At 38.4% G+C, this 24253-nt stretch overlaps 1 protein-coding gene across 11 annotated transcripts in view; it reads left to right on the top strand.

Moving 5' to 3' along the window:
• The window catches only part of Macrod2 (mono-ADP ribosylhydrolase 2), a 2157923-nt gene that overhangs the window by 2117124 nt on the left and 16546 nt on the right, over positions 1-24253 (top strand). For all 11 annotated transcript variants that reach the window (XR_015442057.1, XR_015442059.1, XR_015442058.1 and 8 more), the window contains one exon: positions 14801-14878. Coding sequence is in view for 6 of the 11 variants with exons in the window: in XM_087189052.1 (XP_087045178.1) it covers positions 14801-14878 (78 nt within the window). In the remaining 5 variants the exon portion in view is untranslated. The remainder of the gene's footprint in view (positions 1-14800; positions 14879-24253) is intronic.

Raw genomic sequence — 24253 nt, 5'->3', positions numbered from 1 at the left:
AGGACAACAAAGAGAAAACCAAAGAGTAACTTATTGTCACTTCATCTGCCCAAGGGAAGAACAGGTCAGGGCAGATGTTTCTGGCTCTAGCTGCATTTTGAACTTTCAAACATTTTTTTCACAGACAAAAATGTCTATTTTATTCTATAAAAAGAAAGAAATTAAACTCTGTTGGGTTTTTGCCCCCTTTGAAAAGCCTGGGCTTTGTGCTTTTATTTCACAATCACATATGGGTTGGTCTACACTTTGAAAAAAAAACAGCACAATGTCCCATGATCAATAAATCAAAATTGGATTGCCTCTCCTCAAAGGTGAATTGTTATCTTGCTGAAGAGGTTATATGACAGGATTTCTAGTTTGGTAAAATACATGAACAAAAAAAGGATTAAGATTTCTTTGGCTGAAGGAAAAATTCTGGATGCTATTTTTTTTCTATTATGGGGAGGGAGAGTTTCCTGAATTGTCTCCTGGAACAAGAGATTAAATGTCAAGAGATAAAGCAGGTGCAGGGCCCATTATTAAGTGCCGCCAGGACACATTCTCTCACCCAAGGTAACTTTTTCACACAGAGAATGAAGTCAGCTTGACAATTCCAGGAGTGTCCGTGACAGTCTGGGAGAAAAGGCAGAGGCAAAGCCCAAACACAGGGCTGAGAATCCCTTGCTTGTCAAAACTCTGGAGCAAGTGGCAGATTCATGACGTTGGGAGAGACTAGCGCACTTGGAGATGTTAGCAATCCAAACAAAAGGAAAACCCAGCAGTGAGAAGTCAGTCAAGCTTGGAGGAGCAGTGCAGTTAAGATGCTCTGCACCTGGGGCTCTGGAAAGGTCAGCTCTGAGCAGGGCTGGCACTGCAGCATGGCTCCTGGATGACTCCAGGGTCCTGCAGGGAGGAGGCAGTGACAACTGATGCTCTGCTGTCAGAAGATTCTAGGAAGGCTTGGATTGCCTCAGATGTAGAATCTGTTCCCTGGCATTCCAAACCAGGCCAGGATGCATTTCTGACCCCGGTGGTAAATGTTCCAAAGTGACAGTAACCTGGTTTTCAGGGTGAGGCCACAGAGTGAACCCATCGTAGAAAGAATCAAACTAGCAAGCTTTAATCCTAACTTGCTGGCAGGGGAATTGGGCTGTGCTCCAGGGCCTGAGGATCCTGCAGTGGGGCTCTCAGCCTGCTGCCGTTGTAGTGCAGCCACTCCCACTGATGTCGGTGGATGAGTGGGGACTTGCCCTCCTTGTTGAATGAGTTCCTTACTCCACAGTTCCTTGTGGCTCCTTACTGTGCCTCTCCTCGTCCACCTCGGGAATATGAAAGACATTTGAGTTCACTGCTTACAAGTGGATTTGTGCTGACTAAACTGGCTTATGAAGAAAAACTTGGGGCCACCTCTAAGCTGCTAACTCCATTTCACAGGCCTCTGAGGAGCCCTGTCACACTGTTGCTAGTGTAAGGCAATGGAATGGAGCTGCGAGGACTGTCCCAGCCTCATCACTAGGTGGCCAGGGCAGCCATGCTGCCTCTCTCTTTACACATTGTTTACACCTCTGTTTACACCTGCTGGGGAGGTGCTGCCTTGAAAAAAGTTAAAGATCGTTGTTTCTTGAGGAAGGCAACCTTTTTCAGGCAATAATAGAGAACAGGTTTATAAGCTAAATCTTTAAAAGGAAATTATACTCCTATGCATAGGTTCTTGGCAAACACATGAACTCACAAGTGACTGAATTGTCTTTAGCAAAATACATCTGGCTGAATTTCAGTTAATTGTTTAATGAAGTCCAAGTGGTCTTTGAGGTGTGTATGTGTGTTCACGCGTGCTCTGTTAATGATAAAAAACTCTGAAGGCATAAAACTGGTTAAATCCAAAGAAGTTCAGAGACTAAGATTCCAGTATCTGTGATGGGGTTTTGTGGAGACTTTGTAAAGCTGTGGGGAAAGTGGGCTTTAGGTTAATACCAGGCGTGTTTGAAAACTGCTCCTAAAATTCTATCACTTTTCTTTGAAGCTGAAAGAATTGGTGTTAAGGGACCAAGAGCAAAAGTGGAATTAGCTTAGCAGGCCTGGACACACTTCCAGCTTGGGCCTCTGATAAACTTCCTCTGCTGCTTCTCCAAATCCAAATCCACTTGTTATTTCTTGGGTGTGGTTTTCTTTCTGGGTATAGATTTTTAGTACCGTGCTGATGGGCCACAGTGGTACACTAGATTTTATTAAGTGTTCAGAACTGTGCTATTTAGGAGAATGTAATACACAAAGAGGGTAAAAGCTAGTGGAAATAAGGATATCCATAATTAGGTGGGGGGTAGGATTAAATTAGTCTTTGACTGAAGAGCTCTATACATAATCATCCAAGATTTCAACCCAAGAGGCAGAAGCACTTTCTTTTAAGAGCCTTAAGTGTATACAAAGTTTCTGTGAATTCAGCCTTGGTTATTTCCAGCAGTACACTTCTTCCTTATGAAAGATCTCACATAAAGAACCGTTGAAAAGACTGAAGCTGCCCTGCTGTGGCTCCTTGCATAGATAAAGCCCTATTAGAGTAGAAGAATCAAGAAACTCCTCTGGTTAAAAAAAAAAAATTCTGTGTTCCCCAGGACCCTGCTGTGTATGGATTTATCTGGTTGCAGTAGAGAAACAAAAGCCATGAGAGAGGGGGTGTATAGGAGGGAGTTTTAGAGACACCCAATTTGTATTGTTCCAGCAGAAAGACCCTGATCTGAGACCAGCTGTGGCAGCCCCCAGCTGAGAAGGGCCTCCTTCTAGTCCTCATTCCCACCGAAGCCCTGCAGGATAGGGGTAATTCGTGATGAGGCTGCATGAGAATTAGATGCTTAATTGGAGCCTAGAAAAGGAAAAGCAAAAGACAGATGTGTAGAATGTGATCAAATCCAACTCAGCAAAGCCAAACCTGGGAGAACTTTGGTGGTCATGACCACTTAAAAGGAGCTGAAGCTGCCTTGAGATTTCAGTAGAAGCAGCACAACATAACAAGTAGGCACAAGGAAGGACTGAAAGGGCCAGACCTAAATATTCTGCTGAGTACTCCAGACGTTTTACAGGTGGGAGATATTTCTATTTATCTAAATGCTTGGCATGGGCACAAAATACTTGAAATGATTCATCCATCTAGCTCCAACTTTTATGTTATCACCTGTCATCAAAATTTTTCTTTATTCTCCATAGAAAAGATGACTCACTCTCTCTTTTGTGCCTCCTTGGTTCATACTGCACCTCTTGCCACTTGGCCTGTGGGTGGCTGATGATTTCCTCTGGGTCTTGACTAACTTCTGAACCCCATGAGGGCATTAGTATCTCTGATTCACTTTATATCCCACACATGATAGATCATAAAATATCTGGTAGATGTTTTGTTTTGCCTTTCTTCCTAAATATTGGGTTTTTTTTTTCTGTAGGGTAGAATTTATTGTTGTTCTAACAAAAATTGGTGAAGAATTTCCAAACCATTCTTAAGTGATGGGAGTGGGGTGCACATTATCTGATGAAACATAAAAGAATTTATCCATATCTGGATCTTGTGCCCACCTCCAACTACCATCATTGCCTTTCATCTTCTAAAGACAGCTTTGGTTCTGATTAGGATAGAATATTCCCAATGGATACATGAAGAGATGTGTTGGCATGGAAAGGGTCTTTTGTAGAAACATACCAATTTCCCACAAGTATGCTCCTGTCAGCTTAATCATTCATTATCTCACTTTGGAGGGGGGCTACAGGTGGATGTCTGCAGTGCTTGTCAAAGTGATGGAAAGGTATAACGGTTGAGTAGCTGCTTTAGGCTATTTGGGAGAAAATAGGTAAAGTTAAGATGCCTTACAATTGATTGTACCTCTGTCCCAAACAAAATGGTCTAAATCAAGTCTATCGATCTACTTAGGCTTCCATAGAAAAATACTATAGACTGAATGGTTTACACAACAGAAATTTACTTCTTATAGTTCTGGAGACTGGAAGTTCAAACTCAAGTTACTAGCTGACTTAGTTTCTAGTGAGGGCCTGGTTTGTGATTTATAGTTTCCTTCTCACTTTCTCCTCATGTGGCAAAGAGAAAGAGATTAGATTCCCACCCTTGTGACCTCATTTAATCTTTATTACTTGCATAAGGCCTTATCTTCTGGCAACATTGGAAACTGGTGGTTCAACATACAAATCTGGGGGATGCACAAATGTTCAACCCATAATGTCAAGTCTAATTACAGCCATCATTTGAAAAATCTTCTTGAAACCAATTGCTGGCAAAGGCCAGGAGCATGTGACACCTGTTGTAATGACCAGAATCAAGGGTATGTACACCTGATCTTGGGCTCAGGATTCAAAACTTCACTCTGTTCAAACAACAATATGGAAGGGGGTGGGGATGTAGCTCAGCGGCACAGCACCTGCTTGGCAAGGGAGAGGTCCTGGGTTCAATTCCCGGTGTGGTGTCACAAACAAAATAAAACATGACAGTATGAAGGCAGAGATCAAAAGCAAGCAAACATCAACAAAAGAGTAATAAAAGAAGAAAGAGCTGGTAGGCTGAAAAAGGAAAGGAAATTTCCAGAAATGCAAAAAAAGTGAAACTGGTGTGGCCCCAACCCATCTCCTAATTTTACAGGCTCAGAAATAATTCTGAGTAAGCTCTCACTAGCAACTATTTACTTCGCCAACTAGAAAAGAAGGAGCCCAGGGGGATTTCTACAACAACATCAAGACAAGGCTGGCCATAAACACTCTTAATTCCTCCTTTCCCCAAAGAGACAGGAAAACTTGACTGTAATTCTCTTCTCAGTATCTCCTACTGGGAGGAAAATGGGAAAGGAGAGGCAGACCAAAAACAACTGCCTAGAACTAATTATCTCTAGCAAAATTAAAAAATAACGGAAATTTCACCCATAGAAAACAAAAGAGAAAATGCATAAGGCAAGATCTTTGGCATGAGCTGAGGAGGTGCTCCCACACCCTTCTTCCTAGGAGGACCCCTTCCCACACCAAGGAGTTTGCAGTTTGTCACCTTCTGGTTTGAAGGGCTAAGGGACAAAGCAGCAGAAGAGACTAGTGAAGTTCCTAGGCTGAGTCTCTCTTGTAAAGTTCTAAGTCTTAATTTTAAAAGCCGCTCTGATCCCCAGAAGAGCTGCCCCAACCCATGGCATTGCAGACAAAGTCATGTGCACCGTAGGTGAGTGTGGGATATCTCACATACCTACTGACAAATTCAGTACAGCTACCATGGTGGTAGCTTTAACCCTCTCCAAGAAAATGCTGTCTGGAGCCAGCTCCTGGAGAACTAAGGGGCCCCAGATATCCTGGAAAAGGAGCAGAATGCTATATGTACTACCCTGTAAGCCCACTGAAGGAGAGAGGCAGAGTGGATGAAAAACTTACTGTGCAATGAAAGATTAAAATTCCCTAAAATAAAGGGAAAACTGAATTGATAATGTAATAGGCAAACTTAATACAGAAATCTCACCTTAAGACATATCTTTGATAAGGTTATAAATTTTACACTTATGTTGACCCATGTGACTAAGAAAACTAAAACTTTCAGAAGGAAGCATAGTTGGATTTATTTAGTGTATCTTAAAGAAAATAAGATAATCCAAAAGATATCTGTAATATGTTACAGAAAGAATAAGTTAACTTCCTTAATTTATAAAGAATACATGAAAGTCAATAAAGAGGAAAATTGGAGGAAGTATAACCTCACTCAAATTTTTGTACTTGGAAAGTTTGAAGATATTCAGCGCTAGGAGACTGGGGAACCCACTTTCAAACCTTGCTAATTGGAATGCAGATTGATTCAACTCTTTGAGGGACACAATTTTGGAACATCTATGAGAACCAAAAGGTGCACATGTATTTGGTCCAGCTAGGGCAATGGGCACAAGATTTTGCCAAGATTTAAATGCAAGAATATTCACTATAGTACTTTGTATAAACAACAATGTAGAACTATAAAAGAAATCCATCAATATAGGCTTGACAAACAAAATCCCCACCTAGGCAATGAGACATTAAAACATATTATTATGAAGTACTCATGTTTATTAAATGTAAATTTTAAGTAAGCATTGAAATGAGTGTATCCATTAAAATATGCTACTTGATGAATATAGATTTTAATACATATTAAAATGATAATGGATCTATTGTAAATATATTTATGTAGAATACAAAAACTGCTGAGATTATAAGGTATCATCTGCATTTTATATAAATCAAAAAAAATACAAAGGTGAGGAACCAGAGAGAGAAAGAGAAACAGTCGAGAAGTCAAATTATATGCATTGCTTTTCAGGGAAGATTTTAGGAAGAACTTAACATGGGAGAGAGTTGTTTGGGGTCATTTTTCATTAGCATTTTTGAGCCATTTGTCATGTATAAATATAATTTTTTGGTTTTAATATCACTAAAGGATCACATTTCTGGACTTTGCCTGTATTTCTATTTAGAAATTTATGATTGGGGGGGGAGGGTACTGGAGATCGAACTCCGGACCGTGTGCTTGGCCAGGCAGGCGGCAGCACCAATGAGCTAAATCCTGGCCTTGACAGCAGTGGGTTTTTTGTTGTTGTTGTTGTTGTTGTTTGGTACTGGGGATCAAACTCAGGACTTCGTGCTTGCAAGGCGGGCGGTAGAACCACTGAGCTAAATCCCTGACCCTAAAAATTTGTAACTTCTAATAGAAATTGGTATATATTTGATTAAATTGTAACTTCTTTTACTTGATTAAATCTTCATAAAACATGAGCACCTCCATAATAACAAATCTTAAATTTAGGAACAAAAGAAAGAGAGCAAGAGGAGGAGAGAGAAGCAAGGCAGGGAGGGAAAGAGAAAAATGCAAGAAGGTAGAGGGAGGGAGGAAAAATGGGAGAAGAGAAAAGAGAAGAAAAGAGGAAGCACAGGAGAAGACAGGGAGAATCTGGACACCCTACCTGGCAAGAGGTAAAACTGGAAATATCCGTGAAATCAGTTAAAAGTATCTGACTTATTTTGAGTGATTGTGCTTCAAGAATTTAAACATCAGCTTTTGACCAAAAAAGTGTACTCTTGGTACATGAAACCCAAAATATAAATAATTTAAAGAATAAAATAAAAGATAGATGGTAAGAAACAGATGTAGACTGTGAATAAGGGAAAGGGATTTAGAGATGGGAGATGAGAGGATAGAAAGGGGAAAGGGAAATCAAAAGGATGAAGATGTGATACATATATGTACCAATTTCCCAAGATGAATGCAATTATTATTTATCACAAACATACGTTAAACAAAGACTGAAATAAAAAGAGAAGCATTTAAGAAAACATATCTGAAGTGATATTTAGATATGTTTTTTAGATAGGGTCTCACTTCGTAGCCCAGGTTGTTGTTGAACTAGCTAAGTAGCCCACGCTGCCTTTGAATTCATGATCCTTTTGCCTCAGCCTCGTGAGTGCTGGGATTACAGACATTCACCACCATGCCTAGTTTGAAATTTGTCTTTTTCAGTGGAAGACCAATTTACCTTCAGCAGACTGAAAAGAGTGAGTCTCTTTCCAAACTTCAAATGAAAGAGATGTGTGATACTTTTTATATTTATTTTTATCTAGAAAGTAAGGAAATTAGTTATGGATAAGAAGTTATAAAAGAAAAATACAAAGAACTCTGTAATAGAAAAGCAATAGAACTTTGAGATTTAACGTAATGACTTTTATGATAATGTTAAATAAAGTGGGTGAGTTGATTAAGATCAGTTTGGTATTATTACTACATAGTGTGGGCAAGAGATTCAACCTCTCTTCTACTTCTGTTTACACTACCACTCTGTCCTTCATTAAATTGGTCTTTCATCTCTTTTTACTTAGCTGTACTTGGATTCTACACCTACATAGTGAACTTGGTAGTCCAGGGTAAAGTAAGGTCTAACTGAGCTCATCTTCCCTAACAATCAGTAGCTTGAAAAGAACTAGTCTCTTGAGTGCTAAACTGATGTCTATGCAAGTGGAATAATGGCCATCTTCCATTTGAGCTGGGAAGTTAAATGTATGTGACAGAGGCCCTATCCTGTAAAACCAGTTTTCTTGTATTTTAGTACCATCAAGAAGTCAATGAAGTTAACCTAAGAGACTTCTCTGTATATTTTATTTTTTCTAGTACACGAGATTGAACTTGGGACCTTTGTACTTTGCTACATTCCCAAACCTTTAAAAAAATTTATATATATATAGACAGGGCTCACTAAGTCAACAAGTTGCCTAGGCTTGGTTTGAATTTATAGGCATGTACTACCCTGGGTGGCTCCTTTGTGTATTAATTCAATATTTTTTAAAGTTTTATACATGTATAATTATTGCATGAGAGATTATTATAGGTAACATAGAAATTAATATATATTATCATGGGTTAAAATTAGGCACGTATCAGGCTTAATATTTCATTGCTATAATTTCTATGGGGCAAAAGTAGAAAACAACATTAGGATGTAACCCATTAAAGATGTGTGAAGTGTGTTAGCTATTACCACAATAATGCTGCATATCAAACGATCTTCAATTTCACAGGCCTAGAATAAAAATTATCTAGCTTTAGACATAATTCTGTAAAAGGTATCTATTCTTTTGCTGAGCAATATTAGGATCAACTACAAGTAGTCTAGGCCAGTAACCCTGTCAGATGTTGTGTTGGGTCCTGGTGTTACCCTCATTGGACCAACTTAAATCCAGTTGTTCTTGGGGTGAAAGACAGGAAGAGAAGAGGCAAAGCTCTGACTGCACAAATGTATTTCAAGTCTTCCTTTGACTCAATTCTGCTAATATTTCATTGACCAAAGCAAATTCATGGCCAAAACCAACGTCAAGGGAAAATGAAGTAGATTCCCATGGGGTGGCAAATAGTAAGTGAACATTTTTAAATAATTTATTATATTAATAATGAAGTTATAATGTAGATATGGTAAAACTTGTCAAGATGGCTCAAGAATGTTTCATTTGAATCAACACCACTTTGATTCAGTACAGCTAAAGGCAGATAGCCCTTCTCTCTGCACGCATCTCATCTACGTAGCTACATATTCTGAGAAATGATTACATTTTAAATTAATTTTATTGGTACATTTTAGGTATACAATATAATGACATCCATCATGGGAAATTTGGACCTTTACATAATCTCTCTTGGTTCTTATTTTTTCCCCCTTCCCCTGCCCTCCCTTCAACCCTTCCATCCCTCCCTCTTTACAAAGACTTTGTTTCCATTTTTTCATTTTCTCACATTAATTCCATTCCTTTCTTTCCTTTCCCCTACCTCTCCCACTTCCCCTTCCCCTTTGTCCCTTTTCTTCCTATTTCACATGATCTATTATACCTTTTAGTCCTTATTTACACTTTCAATTTCTCACACTAGAGAAACTATTCGGTATTTGCACATGTGTGTCCTATTTAGAGAAATGATTACTTTCAGTTTAATTTGCTGTATGGAGTATACTGTCAATACAAATCTCCAAAGAAACTCTTGGAGGATCCTTCAACATCTCTCCATGTTTATGTATTTTTAAAAACCTGGTTAACTACATTCTGTATGCATCTTGGTATCTTTTCTTCTGTGATGATACTGCTCCATTTATTGCTTTTTATACAATGCCACTGACCTACAAAAGGTTGTTGTAATCAAGGCTTTGAGGAGTACAGTTGTAGTTGGTAATTGAAAATGAAAATGGTATTGAATCTCCCAGGCTCTTCATATTTCAGCATCTTTTATCTCCTGCTAGGAGCCCTGAAATGTACCTCTTGCGTGTGTTACAAGCAGCAGCAATCAAAGGGGGGGGGGTGGCCCCAAACTGGAATAAATAGGCTATAGAGGCAATTTTTGTTTTCATTAGATTCTGTTGTCTATGTAAAATGGACTCATTTCTCTAGGACCAAGCAGGGTAGAAGCCAGTTCCACATACATCTATGTCAAAGTAAAAAATATCTATTGTTTTTCTCACCTTTTCCAAATATACAACACATATATACACACAAATCCAGACTTGCTCATACACACTTGCACATGCACATTTACATAAGTATGCCAGTGTATACACAGAACTGTATATTCATACCTTATGGACACACACAAGCAGACATCATATATACTTATGGTGCTATCCTACCTCCTAGATAGACCTTTAGGGTCCTTGAAAGAAGATCTAATAGATAATCCCTTCCCTTGCTCCAGGAATTTAGTGCTATGGAGAGCTACAATTTGGATTGCCGCTTTTCTTTTTCTCTGTTGTGGTTATCAAACCTACCATAGCATGTCATGCCAATCTGTTCCAATGTAGTAGCACAACTTGAAACTTCTCACACATTGTATTGCAAAATAATGAGGTTAAATGGATAGACACAGGGCAAGCAATTTTTTTAAGAGAATAACAACAGTTAATACACTGTGTATTGTTACCTTCAAAGTACTTCCTCAGAGTACAAGACATAAACCAAAAGGATTCTTACAAAAAAGAAACATGTAACACAAAACTTTCTTTTCAGTGATCTAAGACAAACTAGTAATATAAATGAAACCAAGGGCAAGCAATTTTTAAAGTTACTCTTTTCTAATTTGCCTTTTGGATTTCATTTTCTTCAATTTTCTCCCTCTTTCATGTACCTCTTGTGTTTCATACCCTCTCATTTTCACTGAGTATCATTTAACAAACTAGCATCTGGCCTATCTGAAAGAAAGTTCTCCATAATGCTGAAGGAATTTTGGCACAGTAATGTCCCAGGGTTGTTAGTATTGTTTTAGGAAATCTCTTTCAAAGTCCTTGTAGTCAGCCACAGTTACCTCTAGATCCCATCAAAAGCAAGAATCTTAAGACATTCAAGGAAGTAATGCTTAGGTAAAATTAGTCATATTAATTTTCCTTTTATAGTAATCATTTTTTATAAAACATAGCAATAATGTTGTGTTATAACTAGTCCTGATGGCATCTGAGAGAGTCAGGTAAGGAATCAGAATATTTTATAGTCATTTAATTAGTGATAAAGCTAAGGCTTTTACATGCTATGAGATTTAGTGAAAAGTCATTCAGAAAACTCAGTAGCCAAGATAGCCTCTCCTATGACATGACTGTTTATATCTTGATCGTTTTCAATTAAGTACTATTTGATATATTTATTTCTTCAGGTATTCTGTACAAGAATCCTTGGCACTCTTAATGATGTGTTTTGATAAATGTAACATTTTTATAGAGCTGAATGGTTAGTGTTTGCTTTTTCCCATTTAAGAATATTTGCCTAATGATGTGAGGATCTTTCTTTTATGTCACCTTTTAGAGTTTATAATCTTCCTGGAACTTACTTTTTAGTATAGTTAGAAAGTATTACTTCAGTGTGGGCCTGTTGATGTCAAGTTCTCAGGGATTACTTTCTCTGAAAAATTTCTTATTTCAAACTCAAATTTAAAAAGGTTTTTTGGGGGTATAGAAATTTATGGCAAAGATACTATTTTAGTCCTTAAATGATGCCATTGCATTATCTCTGGATTCCATTACTTTGATTTTAAACTCATGTAAAATGTTATTATTGCTGTAAACTTAATGAGTGATTTTTTTACTACATAATTTTATATTTTTTCTTAATCTTTGTTTTCAACAATTTTACAGTGATTGGCCTGAGAGATGTTTGTTGTGCATTAATTTTGCTTAGTGTTATGACACCCTTGAATCATTTGATATTTGCTATCTAACAAGGTGCTTATTATATTGACCATTGGTTTAGCAAATTATCTCTTACAATATTTTACCCTATTACACATAGGATAGTTCCTATCTCATATGTCCTCAACACTCATCTGTATTTTTTGTTTTCTTCTGATTTAGCTTTGTTTATTGATCCCTTCTTCTGTGACTCTATGCTGTCAAATTTATTGAATTCTTATTTTTTTCAAGTTCGAGAATTGTCCTGACTTCAACAGCGTCCAGTTTTCTGATAAACTTCTTTGCCATTAAAATTCTTACACTTTGCATTCAGTTTTTTAAGCATATTAACTACCGATGTTGTGTCTACATTATCTGGGTCTCTGACGTGTTTCTATGCATTTTCTTTTTTATTCCTTTGGTTTTTGGTGATTTGTTCTTAGACTTTTGTAATCCTTGGTAATTTTTTATTGAATGCTAGACCCTGTGTTTGAAAAATTGTAGGGATAACTTGAAGCTCTGAATAGTTTTAGTCTTCTTTCATAGAGGATTTATTTTTGCTTCTGATACGCAGTAGGATAGAAAAGAAAACTGTAATCCAAGCAGGAATTATTTTGATTAAAAGTTGGACTTAGGTTTATATAAAAGCTGATTTGAGCTCATCTTTGCTCCCAGGGTATAACCCTTCAGGGACCCCACAGAAAACCTAAGGTATTTATCAGGCTACTTCTTCCAGGTTTTCCTTCCTTCCTCTCAGCCCTCAAAGGCATCCAGGGGCTCTGTTTTGGGTATAGGTGGAATGTCAGCTCCCCATTTTGCATCTCTTCAAGTTTGTGCTACATTCGTAGCTTTCTGGTGCTATAATTGTTTTTAATAATCTGTCCAGTGCTTCTAGTTCTTTGTAGGAGGGTTTCTCTGCATCATGACAGTCAACCTGGGTCATTAATAATTTTAATTTCTATTTCTTCTCAGTAAACTGGATCATCTTTTCATTATATTTTTGGGGGCCATTATTATTTTTTATGAACTATTCATCAAGTTTCTTGTACATATTTTTTTTCCCCCATTAACTTTATTGGTACATTTTAGGTATACAATACAGTTACATTCATCATTGGGATCTTGTACCATTACATGAGTCTCTTGGTTCTTATTTTTTTTTCCCCTTCTCTTGCCCTCCCTTCACCCCCTCCACCCTTCCCTATTTGCAAAGACCTTGTTCCATTTTTTCCTCTTCTTATATTTTTTCCTTTCCCTTTTTTCCCTTCCCCTACCCCTCCCAATTCCCCTGCTCTTTTAGACATTTTCTTCCTGTTACACAATATCAGTTATACATTTTTTAAATCACAATATCAAGATCTAGGAGACATTACCACAGATTTTACAAAATTTTAAAGGATATAGAAAGCATATTATTCTTGTACATATTTCTATTGAGTTGATCTCTATTTCTATTTTAGATATTCTATGTATATTAATGATAATATTTTTCTTCAATTTGTAACTTTTCTTTTTAAACATTTTCTACATTATTAGTATGTTTATTCCTATGTTGATGAAGTCAAATAATTCCCTTTTTTTCCTTATTCTGTGTTTTGAGTTAAATAACAAATTTTTCCTTTTCCCAAGTTTAGAAGAGTCCATCAATGTTTCTTTCTGTGTAGAGGAGCATGCTGATGGACAATTAGAAACTGATATATTTTCTGGAATTGGCAGAGTGAGAACATAGGTAATATAATGTTGACAGATCCAGCTGGAGGTTTCAAATTTGGTTTTCTTTTCCCAATCTCGCCCTCCGGAACTAATGGAAAGAATTCATGGACTCAGGACTTTCATGTTGCCTTTGAAGGGTGTTGGGAGTTATTTTTTACCATCTCATGTTTTCCTTTCCTGGGTATCTTACTACATATTAACATCTCCCAAACATCCACATGTCTGCTTCACAATTCCCTCCCTGACACTTTGCAGAAGCCCTTAAATGATCCCTTCTTTAGGCCTCAGATCTAAAATAACTTTCTTCATCTTTTCCCTTGTTTCTATTTTGTCAATTTCTGACCTCAATACTGTCTATGCCCTCAGGCACAGAGTGTGGCCACATCTGAGTCATACTTCCTGATTGTCAGCTTTAGGAAATGATTACAAAGAGTGCAAATTTTTACTTTTGAAGTTCTCTTTGAAAAGATTTATCAACTGAAGCTTTCCCATCCTTTCTTCATCTTTACCAACAGGCATACCTACTCTCTGCCCCAAAAGTACTCCACGTAATGAAAATGAATTGGTTTTCTAGCATTTTATCTGTATTTGTATTTATTTTTTTAAAATGCCCTTGCTCTCCTAGTTGGGAAAGCATAATTGATGTTTCAGGAGTAAAAGATTATTGGCCTTTGGAATATCTGGAAAATTTAACAATATGAGAAAACAATGCCTCCCTGCTACATGTATGCATATTTCAGGGCCAGGGATTTAGCTTAGTGGCACCTTGACTGCCTTGCAAGCTCAAGGTCCTGAGTTCGATCCCCAGTACCCACCCTAAAAAAAAAAATGATGGTGAGCATATTGCAGCTTTGATCACAGTAAATGGAGGACTCACCTTCTGAAGCTATACAGATAGAGGATGGTCACAGTGAAATTAGCTCAGGCTGAGTCATCAGCAGTCCAGAAGGCAGCATCTGGGAAGATCTCCCAGGTAGCTAACTCAGTCATTCATTTGTGTTTAAACAACAACCAAAAGCCTCTCTGTCTGCAGGAGAGATCTTTCAACTTTCAGACATGCCTACAGCAAAATAAGTTTTCCTTTTTTCTCTTCAAAGGTTAAATTCTCTGTCTGTCACACACTCACTTCCCTTAATTTAAATTGTACATTGTGTTGATTAAACCACATTCTCCTTCTTTTATGCTGTCAGATTTCTAATTTGAGAAACTATGTATGTATATATGTGATTATCTTACGAATTAAAGAGAACTTAGAAGACAGCTTTTAAGTATTCAAGCAACTCAACCTACTGTTTCCGCCTTTAACCTTCTCTGCAAAAGAAGTTGAATCCCAGGAATATTTTTAAATTTAAGAGGGCAACAGAGGGTGACAGAACAATTGGCAATAAGGCTGTTATAATTCTCTAATCAAGGCTGATCATCTTTCCTTCTTTCAGCTCAAGGGGAGGACACACCTACAGCTTCTGTGAAAAGCCAGAGCTCTAGTGACACTGAACCTGCTACAGGTCCTGATGGTAAGTTTCTGAGCTGTTTGAGCTCAAACTCTAAATCTGGCACATTTCCCATGTGCAATCCAGGATAAAGGGAGCATTCTAGTCTATGAATCAAAAGTCATATTCTGGTAAGAAATGACAAAAATAGCTTTTTTTAAAATATGGGGGTATTTTAAAATAACATGCCTTGCTTAGAACAAACTTTGTAATATTGAAGTCACAGTGGGTAATTCTAAGACTCAATTAAAGTTACCTAAATATTTGCTTTTAAATACTCTCAAAATTCCAATAAGCTTTCTTTATTCCTCCAAATGTGTATTTTCAAGTAACCTATCCTCAAGCTCGCTAATTCTATTTAATCTGTCCTACTGGATGCCTTCTATCATGTTTTTAATTTTGCTGAGTGTATTTTTCAGCTCAATAATTTGATACGTTTAATTCATTTCATCCCTAAGTTTATCGATTTTCCTCAAGCTCATTGGTTTACACAAAACAATTTTCAAATTCTGAGTTCTCTCCTGTCAATTAGTACCTAGTCAGTTTCTGGCATCGTAGAGTATTAGATGAGGCCATGATTTCCTGAAAGATTTCTTTTTTTTTCTTCCTTTTATTGGTACATTTTAGGTGTACAACATAATGACATTCAACATTGGAGATATGCACCTTTACATACTCTCTTGGTTCTAATTTTTCCCCCTTCCCCTGCCCTCCCTTCAACCCCTCCATCCCTCCCTATTTACAAAGACTGTTTCCATTTTTTCATTTTCTCATATTAATTCCATTCCCCTTTCCTTTGCCCCTTTTCTTTCTATTTCACATTATCTATTATACCTTTTAGTCCTTATTTACTTTCAGTTTCTCATACTAGAGAAACTATTCAGTATTTACACGTGTGTCCTGTTTATTTCACTTAAGAGGATCTCTTCAATGTGCATCCATTTAGCAGTAAATGTCTCTAATTTCTCATTTTCGATGGCTGATTAGTACTCCATTTTATAAAAAAAAAAAAAAAAAACCCACATTTTCTTGATCCAGTCTCCAGTTGATGGGCATTTTGGCTGTTTCCAAGTCCATTACAAACTGCTGCTATGAACATGGGTGCATATATATCACTGTGGTATGATTCTTTAAATTCTTTGGGGAAGATACCCAGCAGGGGAATAGCTGGGTCAAATGGGACTTCTAGTCCTAGTTCTTTGAGGTATCTCCATACTGATTTCTACAGTGGTCGCACCAATCTACATGTCCACCAGCAGTGGAGCAGGGTTCCTCTTTTACCACAGCCCCTCCAGCATTTGTTGATGTCATGATAGCAGCCATTCTTTCTGGAGTGAGGTGGAATCTCAGTGTTGTTTTCATTTGCATTTCTTGAATGATCAATGATGTTGAACATTTTTTCATATGTTCAATTGCCATGTCTACTTCTTTGTGTGAGAGATGTCTGTTCATTTCAGAAGCCCATTTTTGGATTGGGTCTTTAAATTTGGGAGGTCTGATTTTTTTAAGTTCTTTATAGATTCGAGATAGTAGACCTTTGAGCGACCTCTGGTGAAAATTTTTTCCCACATTGTGGGTTGTCTGTTCACACTGCTAGTGGTTTCCCTTGCTGTGCAGAAGCTTTGTAGTGCAAAGAGATCCCACTTGTTGATTGTTTGTGCTAGTTCACGGGCAACTGAGGTTTTGTTCATAAAGTCTTTTCCTACACCAATGTCTTCAAGAGTTCTACCTAACCTATGTTCCAGCTGGTTCAGTGTTTCTGTTTTTATATTTAGTTCTTTAATCCATTTCGATTTTAGATTAGTGCATGGTGACAAATATAGGTCTACTTTTAGTCTTTGGCAAGTTGAAACCCAATTTCTCCAGTACCATTTATTAAAGATACTATTTTTCCTCCAGCGAGGGTGTTTGGCACCTTTGTCAAAGATGAGGTGGCTGAGTGTGTCTGGAGTTGTTTCTGCATCTTCTAATCTGTTCCACTGGTCTTCAGGTCTGTTTCTTTGCCAGTACCATGCTATTTTTATCACATTAGCATTGTAGTATAGTTTCAAGTTGGGGATTGTGATACCCCCTGCCATGTCTCTGTTGCCCAGAATTGCTGTTGCTATTCTATGAATTTTTTTATTACTTTCTCAAGCTCCATGAAGTATGCTGCTGGAATTGGGATTGCATTGAATCTTTATAGCAATTTTGCAAGTATAGCCATTTTCACTATGTTGATCCTTCCTACCCAGGAGCAAGGGATGTCTTTCCATTTTCTGATATCCCCTTCAATATCTTTTTTCAAAGTGCTATAATTTTCAGAGAAGAAGTCTTTGATTTCTTTTGTTAGGTTGATTCCTAGGTATTTCTGTGTTTTGGATGCTATTGTGAAAGGAATTGTTTGCCCTATTTCTCTCTCAGTGAGTATGTTGTTCGTGTAGAGGAAAGCTATTGATTTTTGTGTGTTGACCTTGTATCCAGGTACTTTACTGAATTTGGTTATTAAGTCTTAGAAGACTTTTGGTGGAGTTCTTGGGATATTCTATGTAGAGTATCATGTCATCTGCAAATAATGACAATTTGACTTCATTTCCTATCTTTATTCCTTTTCTTTCTCTTGTCTAATTGCTGTGGCTAATGTTTCCAAAACTATATTGAACAAGAGTGGTGATAGTGGACATCCTTGTCTTGTTCCTGATTTTAGTGTGAAGGATTTCAGTTTCTGACCATTTAGTATGATATTGGCTGTTGGTTTGTCATAGATGGCTTTTATCAGATTGAGGCAGAGACCATCTATTTCAATTTTTTCTAGGGTTTTTATCATTAATGCTTGTTGGATTTTGTCAAATGCTTTCTCTGCATCTATTGAGATGATCATATGGTTTTTGTCCCTGGCTCTGTTGATATAGTGTATTACACTGATGGATTTGTGTATGTTGAACCATCCCTGCATCCCTGGGATGAATCCCACTTGGTCAGGGTGTATGATCTTCTTGATAATCTTCTGCATTCTGTTTGCCAATATCTTATTGAGGATTTTTGCATCTATGTTGCCTAGTGAGATTGGCCTATAGTTCTCTTTTTTGATTGGGTCTTTCTTTGCTTTGGGGATCAAGGTGATGTTTGCTACCAGGAATGATTTTGAGAGTATTGCTTCCCTTTCAATTTCGTTGAAGAGTTTAAACAGTAGTGGCAGCAGTTCCTCTCTAAATGTCTTGTAGAATTCAGTAGTGATGCCATCAGGACCCAGGCTTTTCTTGGTAAGTTTTTAATTATGTTTTCAATTTCATTGATTGATATTGGGTTGTTTAGAATTTTTCGGTCTTCTTTGTTCAACTTTGGTAATTTATACGTGTCTAGGAATCTGTCCATTGCTGTGTTTTCCATCTTATTGGCATATAGGTTCTGGAAGTAGGTGATGATTCTTTGGATTTCCGCTGGGTCTGTTGTAATTTTACCCTTTTCATTCCTAATTGCATGGATTTGGGCCTTTTCTTTCCTTTTTCTGATAAGGTTGGTTAAGGGTTTATCAATTTTATTCTTTCAAAGAACGAACTCTTGGCTTCATTGACTTTTTGTATTGTTTTCTTAGTCTCCATTGCATTGATTTCTGCCCTGATCTTTATAATTTCCCTCCTTGTATGAGCTTTGAGTTTGTCCTGCTCTTCTCATTCTAGAAGCTTGAGGTTCAGCATCAGGTTATTTAATTGGGCTCGCTCTGTTTTCCTAATATGATTATTCACTGCTATGAATTTCCCTCGTAAGACTGCTTTCATTGCGTCCCATAGATTCCAGTATGTTATATTGTCATTGTCATTTATTTGAAGAAACTGTCTGATTTCTTTAATTTCCTCTGTGACCCATTAGTTATTCAGAAGTGTGTTGTTCAATTTCCATGTGTTTATGAAGTTTTTGCAGTTTCTTTTGCTGTTGATCCCAATTTCATCTCACTATGGTCTGATAGTATACAGGGGATAACTACAATTCCTTTGCACTTACCTGAGTATGTTCTCTGAGTGAGTATGTGGTCTATTTTGGAGAATGACCTGTGTGCAGCCGAAAAGAATGTGTATTCTGATATTGTGGGGTGAAACACTCTGTAAACATCTGTTAGTTTCATATCTTGAATAATTTGATTGAGTTCTAGTATTTCATTGCTTGTTTTTTGTCTAGTTGATCTATTTGTGACAATGGGCTATTAAGGTCCCCCACTACTATTGTATTAGTGCTTATATGGTTTTTCGTGTCCATTAGTATTTGTTTTATATAGTTGGGTGCACTAGTGTTTGGTGCATAGACATTTATGATTGTCATCTCTTCCTGTTGGATTGTTCCCTTTACAAGGATACAGTGTCCTCCTCTGTCTCTCTTAATCAGTGTGGGTTTGAAATCCACTTGGTCTGCAAAGAGGATAGCTACTCCTGCTTTTATCTGGGTTCTCGTTGCATGGAGTATTGTTTTCCACCCTTTAACTTTCAGTCTATGAGTTTCTTTTTGAATTAAATGTGTTTCTTGTATGCAACATATTGTTGGATCTTGCTTCTTGACCCATTCTGCCAGTCTATTTCTTTTGATTGGTGAATTGAGACCATTAACATTGATGGTTATAACTGATATGTATTGAGTTATCATTGTCATGACTTTTTCTTTTTGTTTGATCCTCTCCCTTTGCTTTTAATTTCTTGTTGTGCCCAGCAGATTCATTCTGCTGGGCTTCCTGGGGTTGTGATCGATCCTCATTGTCTTTTCCTAGGATTTTTGTCTACAATTTTTTGGAGTGCTGGTTTGGTATTCATGAAGTTCCTAAGGTGCTCTTTGTCATGAAAGGATTTTATTTCACCATCAATTTTGAAAGATAGTTTTGCAGGGTACATTAATCTGGGTTGGAAGCTGTTTTCCTTTAGGGCTTGAAATACATCACTCCAAGATCTTCTTGCTTTGAGGGTTTGCACTGAGAAGTCTGCTGCGATTGTGATGGGCTTTCCTTTGTATGTGATTTGTTCCTTTTCTCTAACTACTTGTAGAATTTGTTCTTCTGATGTGTTTCTGGAATCTTAACAATTATATGCCTATGTGTAGATTTTTTTTTATCAAGGCTAGTTGGAGTCCTATATGCTTCGCTTATCTGCATGTCAAATTCTTTTCCATTGCTTGGGAAGTTTTCTGCCATCACTTCTGTAAACAGAAGTGATGTCATCTGCACTCTCTCCTGTTTCTTCATTGACTCCAATCAGTCTTATGTTGTTATTCTTTGCATCATCTAGCAGCTGCTGGATTGATTTCTTGTGGTCCCTTAAAATTTTAAAGAATTTTTTCTTTTCCTGGTCACTAATTGCAATCTTATTTTCTATATCAGAAATTCTGTCTTCACATTGGCTCATTCTGCTGCATAGACTTTCAATGGAGTTTTTAATCTTCTGGAAATCTGTTTGCATCTGTTTTATGGGTTCTATTTGTTTCCTATGTTGGCATTCCATCATGTTTTCAGCTCCTCTATTTTTTTTATCTGTATCCTCTCTAGATTTATTAATCACATCTTGCACTATGGGCACAATCTTTGCTGTTATGTGAGAAATCACTTCTGATTTCATTTTTTCCAGATCCTCTTTCGTTGCTAGTTCAGGGACTCCAGGTGGTTGAGTATCAGAGTGTTCCATCTTGTTTCCCTTTGGGGTTGCTGTAGATGATCTAGAAGTCTGGTTCTGTGGCTTGTTTACCTGTCTTCTCACTTTGATGCACGTGGGAGTGGGGGGTAGGATGGGTGTGTGTTCCTGGCAGCCAGGTGGCTCACCTCCTCTGGGCTTGGAGCTGTGGCATGCCTACCTGGGAGCTTCCTCTATGCTGGGAGCCACAGCTCGCCTTCCTGAAAGATTTCTTGATGCTTTTTGGCATATCATATCATCTGGGCATTGAAGGAAGGATCAAGTATTTATTCTAGTCTTTGTAATCTAATTTTGTGTGTGCTAGTCTTTCCAAAAATTCTAAGCCAGGTTATTCTCTCTTAGCCTGTACTCACTTTTGATGTTTCAGCAGTATATAGTAACCAGGTGCAGATGTGGCAGGAGTCTGCTGTTGGTGTGGTAGCTGTTTTGGTATTAGAAGGTAACCCAACCCCGGGTTTGTCTCAAATACACTATTGATGTATAGGTCAGAAACAGTAGAGCACTTAGAAAGAGGAGTACCGGATGCCCCATCCGTAGTTACCCCACTGTGATCAAGCACTAAAGGTCTCTTCCCAGCTCTGAACAAACTTATTGTGGATGGGTCAGCCCCAAGCTCCTATGTCACACGTGTGACCACTGATGTTGCCACCAAGGTGTGTCACACCTTGACCTACCTATAGCTGCTATAGCTGAGGTAGGCTCTTGGACAAAGGCTGCTGCAGCTAACCACAGTTGACGCTGGATGGAATAGATGTCCAATAGAATGGAGCCACCTGTTGTCCCCTGGCCCTGGAGCTCTTCTGGAGGCTGTATGTTCAGACAGGCCTCGGGGTGGGAGCCCTTAGGACCTGCTCTGTCAGTGTTAGTTTCACTAGGATTTAGGGCAAAGTTGTGCTTACCAAACTTTCCTATTCCAAAAAAATGTAGTCTCATACTGCCTATACTACCCACAGTCTGGGTAATCTGGGTGAAATTGGTCCCTTGGCTACCTAGCCAACACCAAGTTTCGCAGTCATAAAGACCAAAAGTCTTGGAGTATACCATGGCTCACACTGCAGCTGGAAGTGGTGCAAGCCAAAATGTCTATTCCACTGGGCTGTGGGTCTTACCTGGTGCCAGGAAAATTTTAGAGCTATGTCTCTGAGCATCAGTCTGTGCTGCATGAGGTTGAGGGACAGGTGGTGGAGATGGTCCCTTGACTACCAAGGCTGGCTGGGTCACACCTGCATCTCACACATCTACAGGGCCCTGCACAGTCTTTGGAGGAGGGCAGGTGTACCCCAAGGCTGGAACTCATGCCTGTCTTACAGGCACACAGGTCAATGATTAACATCGGGGCTGCTCTAGAGGTTTGTCTGAGCTCTCAGCTGTATATAGGGCCTTCAGTTTCTACCATGTGCTGGGTCTTACTATAGCAGAACTGGCTTTGGGCTCCACAACAAAGCCCTTCCCCCTTCCCTCCTTCCCCCCTAACAGATGGATTCTTGCTCCCCACTGTGCCACCCTAAGTGCCAACTGGCCTAACATAGTTCCAGCAGCTCAGTCTAGGGGTATTGATCTGTCATAGGGGTCATAGTTGAGAGTCATCTCTCTGATGATGCAGGCAACTCTTTCCTTCTGCCTTCTTCAGTGTGTCTTTTCATTTTGTTATACAGTACTAAATGCAGGCACTGTAGTGTCTCATTTGATTTCCTTAGTTCTTGTAAAAGTAATTGGCCAAAGAATAGCTGTTAAACCTGGTATATCTTTGGGAAGATGACCACAGAAGGACCTTACTGAATGGCCATCTTGCAGCACCGGAGGTTTGTTTTTTTTTTCAGTCAAGAAAAGTAAATTACTGAGTTGATAATTACCTTAAGAAAAATTCAGCCAATGGTGGAAGTTACATGATGGTTTTAGTTTCATATATCAAATATTCCTACCCTCAAGCCGGGGATTTAGCTCAGTGGTTCCACCACCTGCCTCGCAAGTGCAAAGACCCGAGTTCGATCTCCGGTACCAAAAAAAACCCCAAACAAATATTCCTACCCTCCATATTTCCTTCCTTGAGCATAAGCCCTTCTACACAAACTGATCTTAACTCATGGGCTTGCATTATCTAGGAGATGGTTCTAAACCTCAAACTCGTCCATCAAAAACTACAGCCTGCCAGCGATACTCAGATGACTAAACCTACTCCAGCCTGATTATGACAACTAGAGTCATGGTTCCTTCCTGCTTTTGACAAAGGAAGTTCTGATGAATATCAGACCTATATAATGCTCCCTTGATATTATGGAAATAACTGAAATACTAAGTTTTAGATCTTGTAGATTCACCATGAACAGTGGAGGATTACAAGCTCTTAGCAATTCCAGCAGTAAAGAATCTTAACAAGGTTTAACATTGCCTTCCCCGAGCTTATTGGACCATGGAATATTATGTATAGTAACATTTATTAATAAGTTTTAGAACCAGTGTCCCTGGGTGAGAGAAAGAAAGAAACAAGAATTCTCTCCTATATTTTATTATGTAATCTCCCACACTGGTATGAATGAACTTAAAGGTTTTTTTTTTAATGTACCAGCCCTGGTATTAACCAGAGACCTGTGTACCAGTAGGACAAAAACACTTTATAGTGACAGTTGCCACAGCTGGCCAGTTTAGAGATGGGTTTGAGATGAGCTCACACCTCTGCAGAAACCAAAATGGTTTGCAAGTGATAATAAGGGGACTGGTTGCCCAAACTTTGCTCATCGGGAGAAAGTTGAATGGGATGCTATAAAATGCCACCCCCTCTTTCAAGTATCTTTGGAATATGATATCAGCATCTGCCACTATTTTACCCCAGTCAAGAGACCTCAAGAAAAATAGATTTAGGTTTTGTGCAAATAAATGAAGGTCACCAAAATGAGGTTATGTATTCAGAGGTTACTAGAGGGACTCAGGCAGAAAAGTAGGAAACCTTTATAAGAACAAAAGGAAAGACCCAGCATCTCCTGTCTAGAGGTTGTTGGCATGGTACAAGTGGAAACTGCCAACTAGAAGTAGGGCATCTTACATTATTGGTTTGGGGAGCTTATTTTCCTTTTCCTGGTTGGTCTCTATCTGGAAACTGAAAACAGGGAAGCTGATGATCACTGACCAGGCCCTGACATTCAGAGCCCACGGCAGCTCACTTTGGTTGTCCAGGCTGGTTGTTACACAGGTTTTTAATCAGTTCTATTGTTAGATTATCTGGCCATTGTCCATTTGTATATTTGGTCTCTCAGCTTATAGTATGTGTTTGGAGGCTTTAAAAATATCAATCTCATTAAGCCTGTTGACCCTTGGAAATTTCCAGAGTGGCAGCTATGACTGCTTTGTGCCTCTTCTGGAAAAGGGCAGTGATTATGCATTCTATTTTAATGCAAGTGCTCACATAGAATACACACAGTCAAGTAAAAGCATAAATTTTTTTCATGGTTGTGTGATCTGGTTAGATGTGTTGCCTTTCTATGCCACAATGGCCACTGCTGCTACAACCACTGGCAAGTCCGCAGGGTCTGTTCTGAATTATGAATATGAAAATATAGCAAACCAAACAGGTCCATTGACATTTTGGACAGGGAGCTGGTTGCCTCTCTGCATGTCAATGTATCCTTTTGGTTTTTGCTCTTTATTAAGAACTTTTAATTTATTTATTTAAAAGCAGTAATACATATGTCTGAATTACCAAACCAAAAAGCCAGTATGAAGTGACAGCTCAGCTTCTACAGGGGCAATACTGTTTTCC

The sequence above is a fragment of the Heterocephalus glaber genome, unplaced genomic scaffold (genome assembly GCF_053883595.1).
Source record: "Heterocephalus glaber isolate CG9 unplaced genomic scaffold, H.glaber_assembly_v1.0 deba00001532, whole genome shotgun sequence".
NCBI classification, from domain to species: Eukaryota; Metazoa; Chordata; class Mammalia; order Rodentia; family Bathyergidae; genus Heterocephalus; species Heterocephalus glaber.
This window is presented reverse-complemented; position numbering and strand designations above follow the sequence as displayed.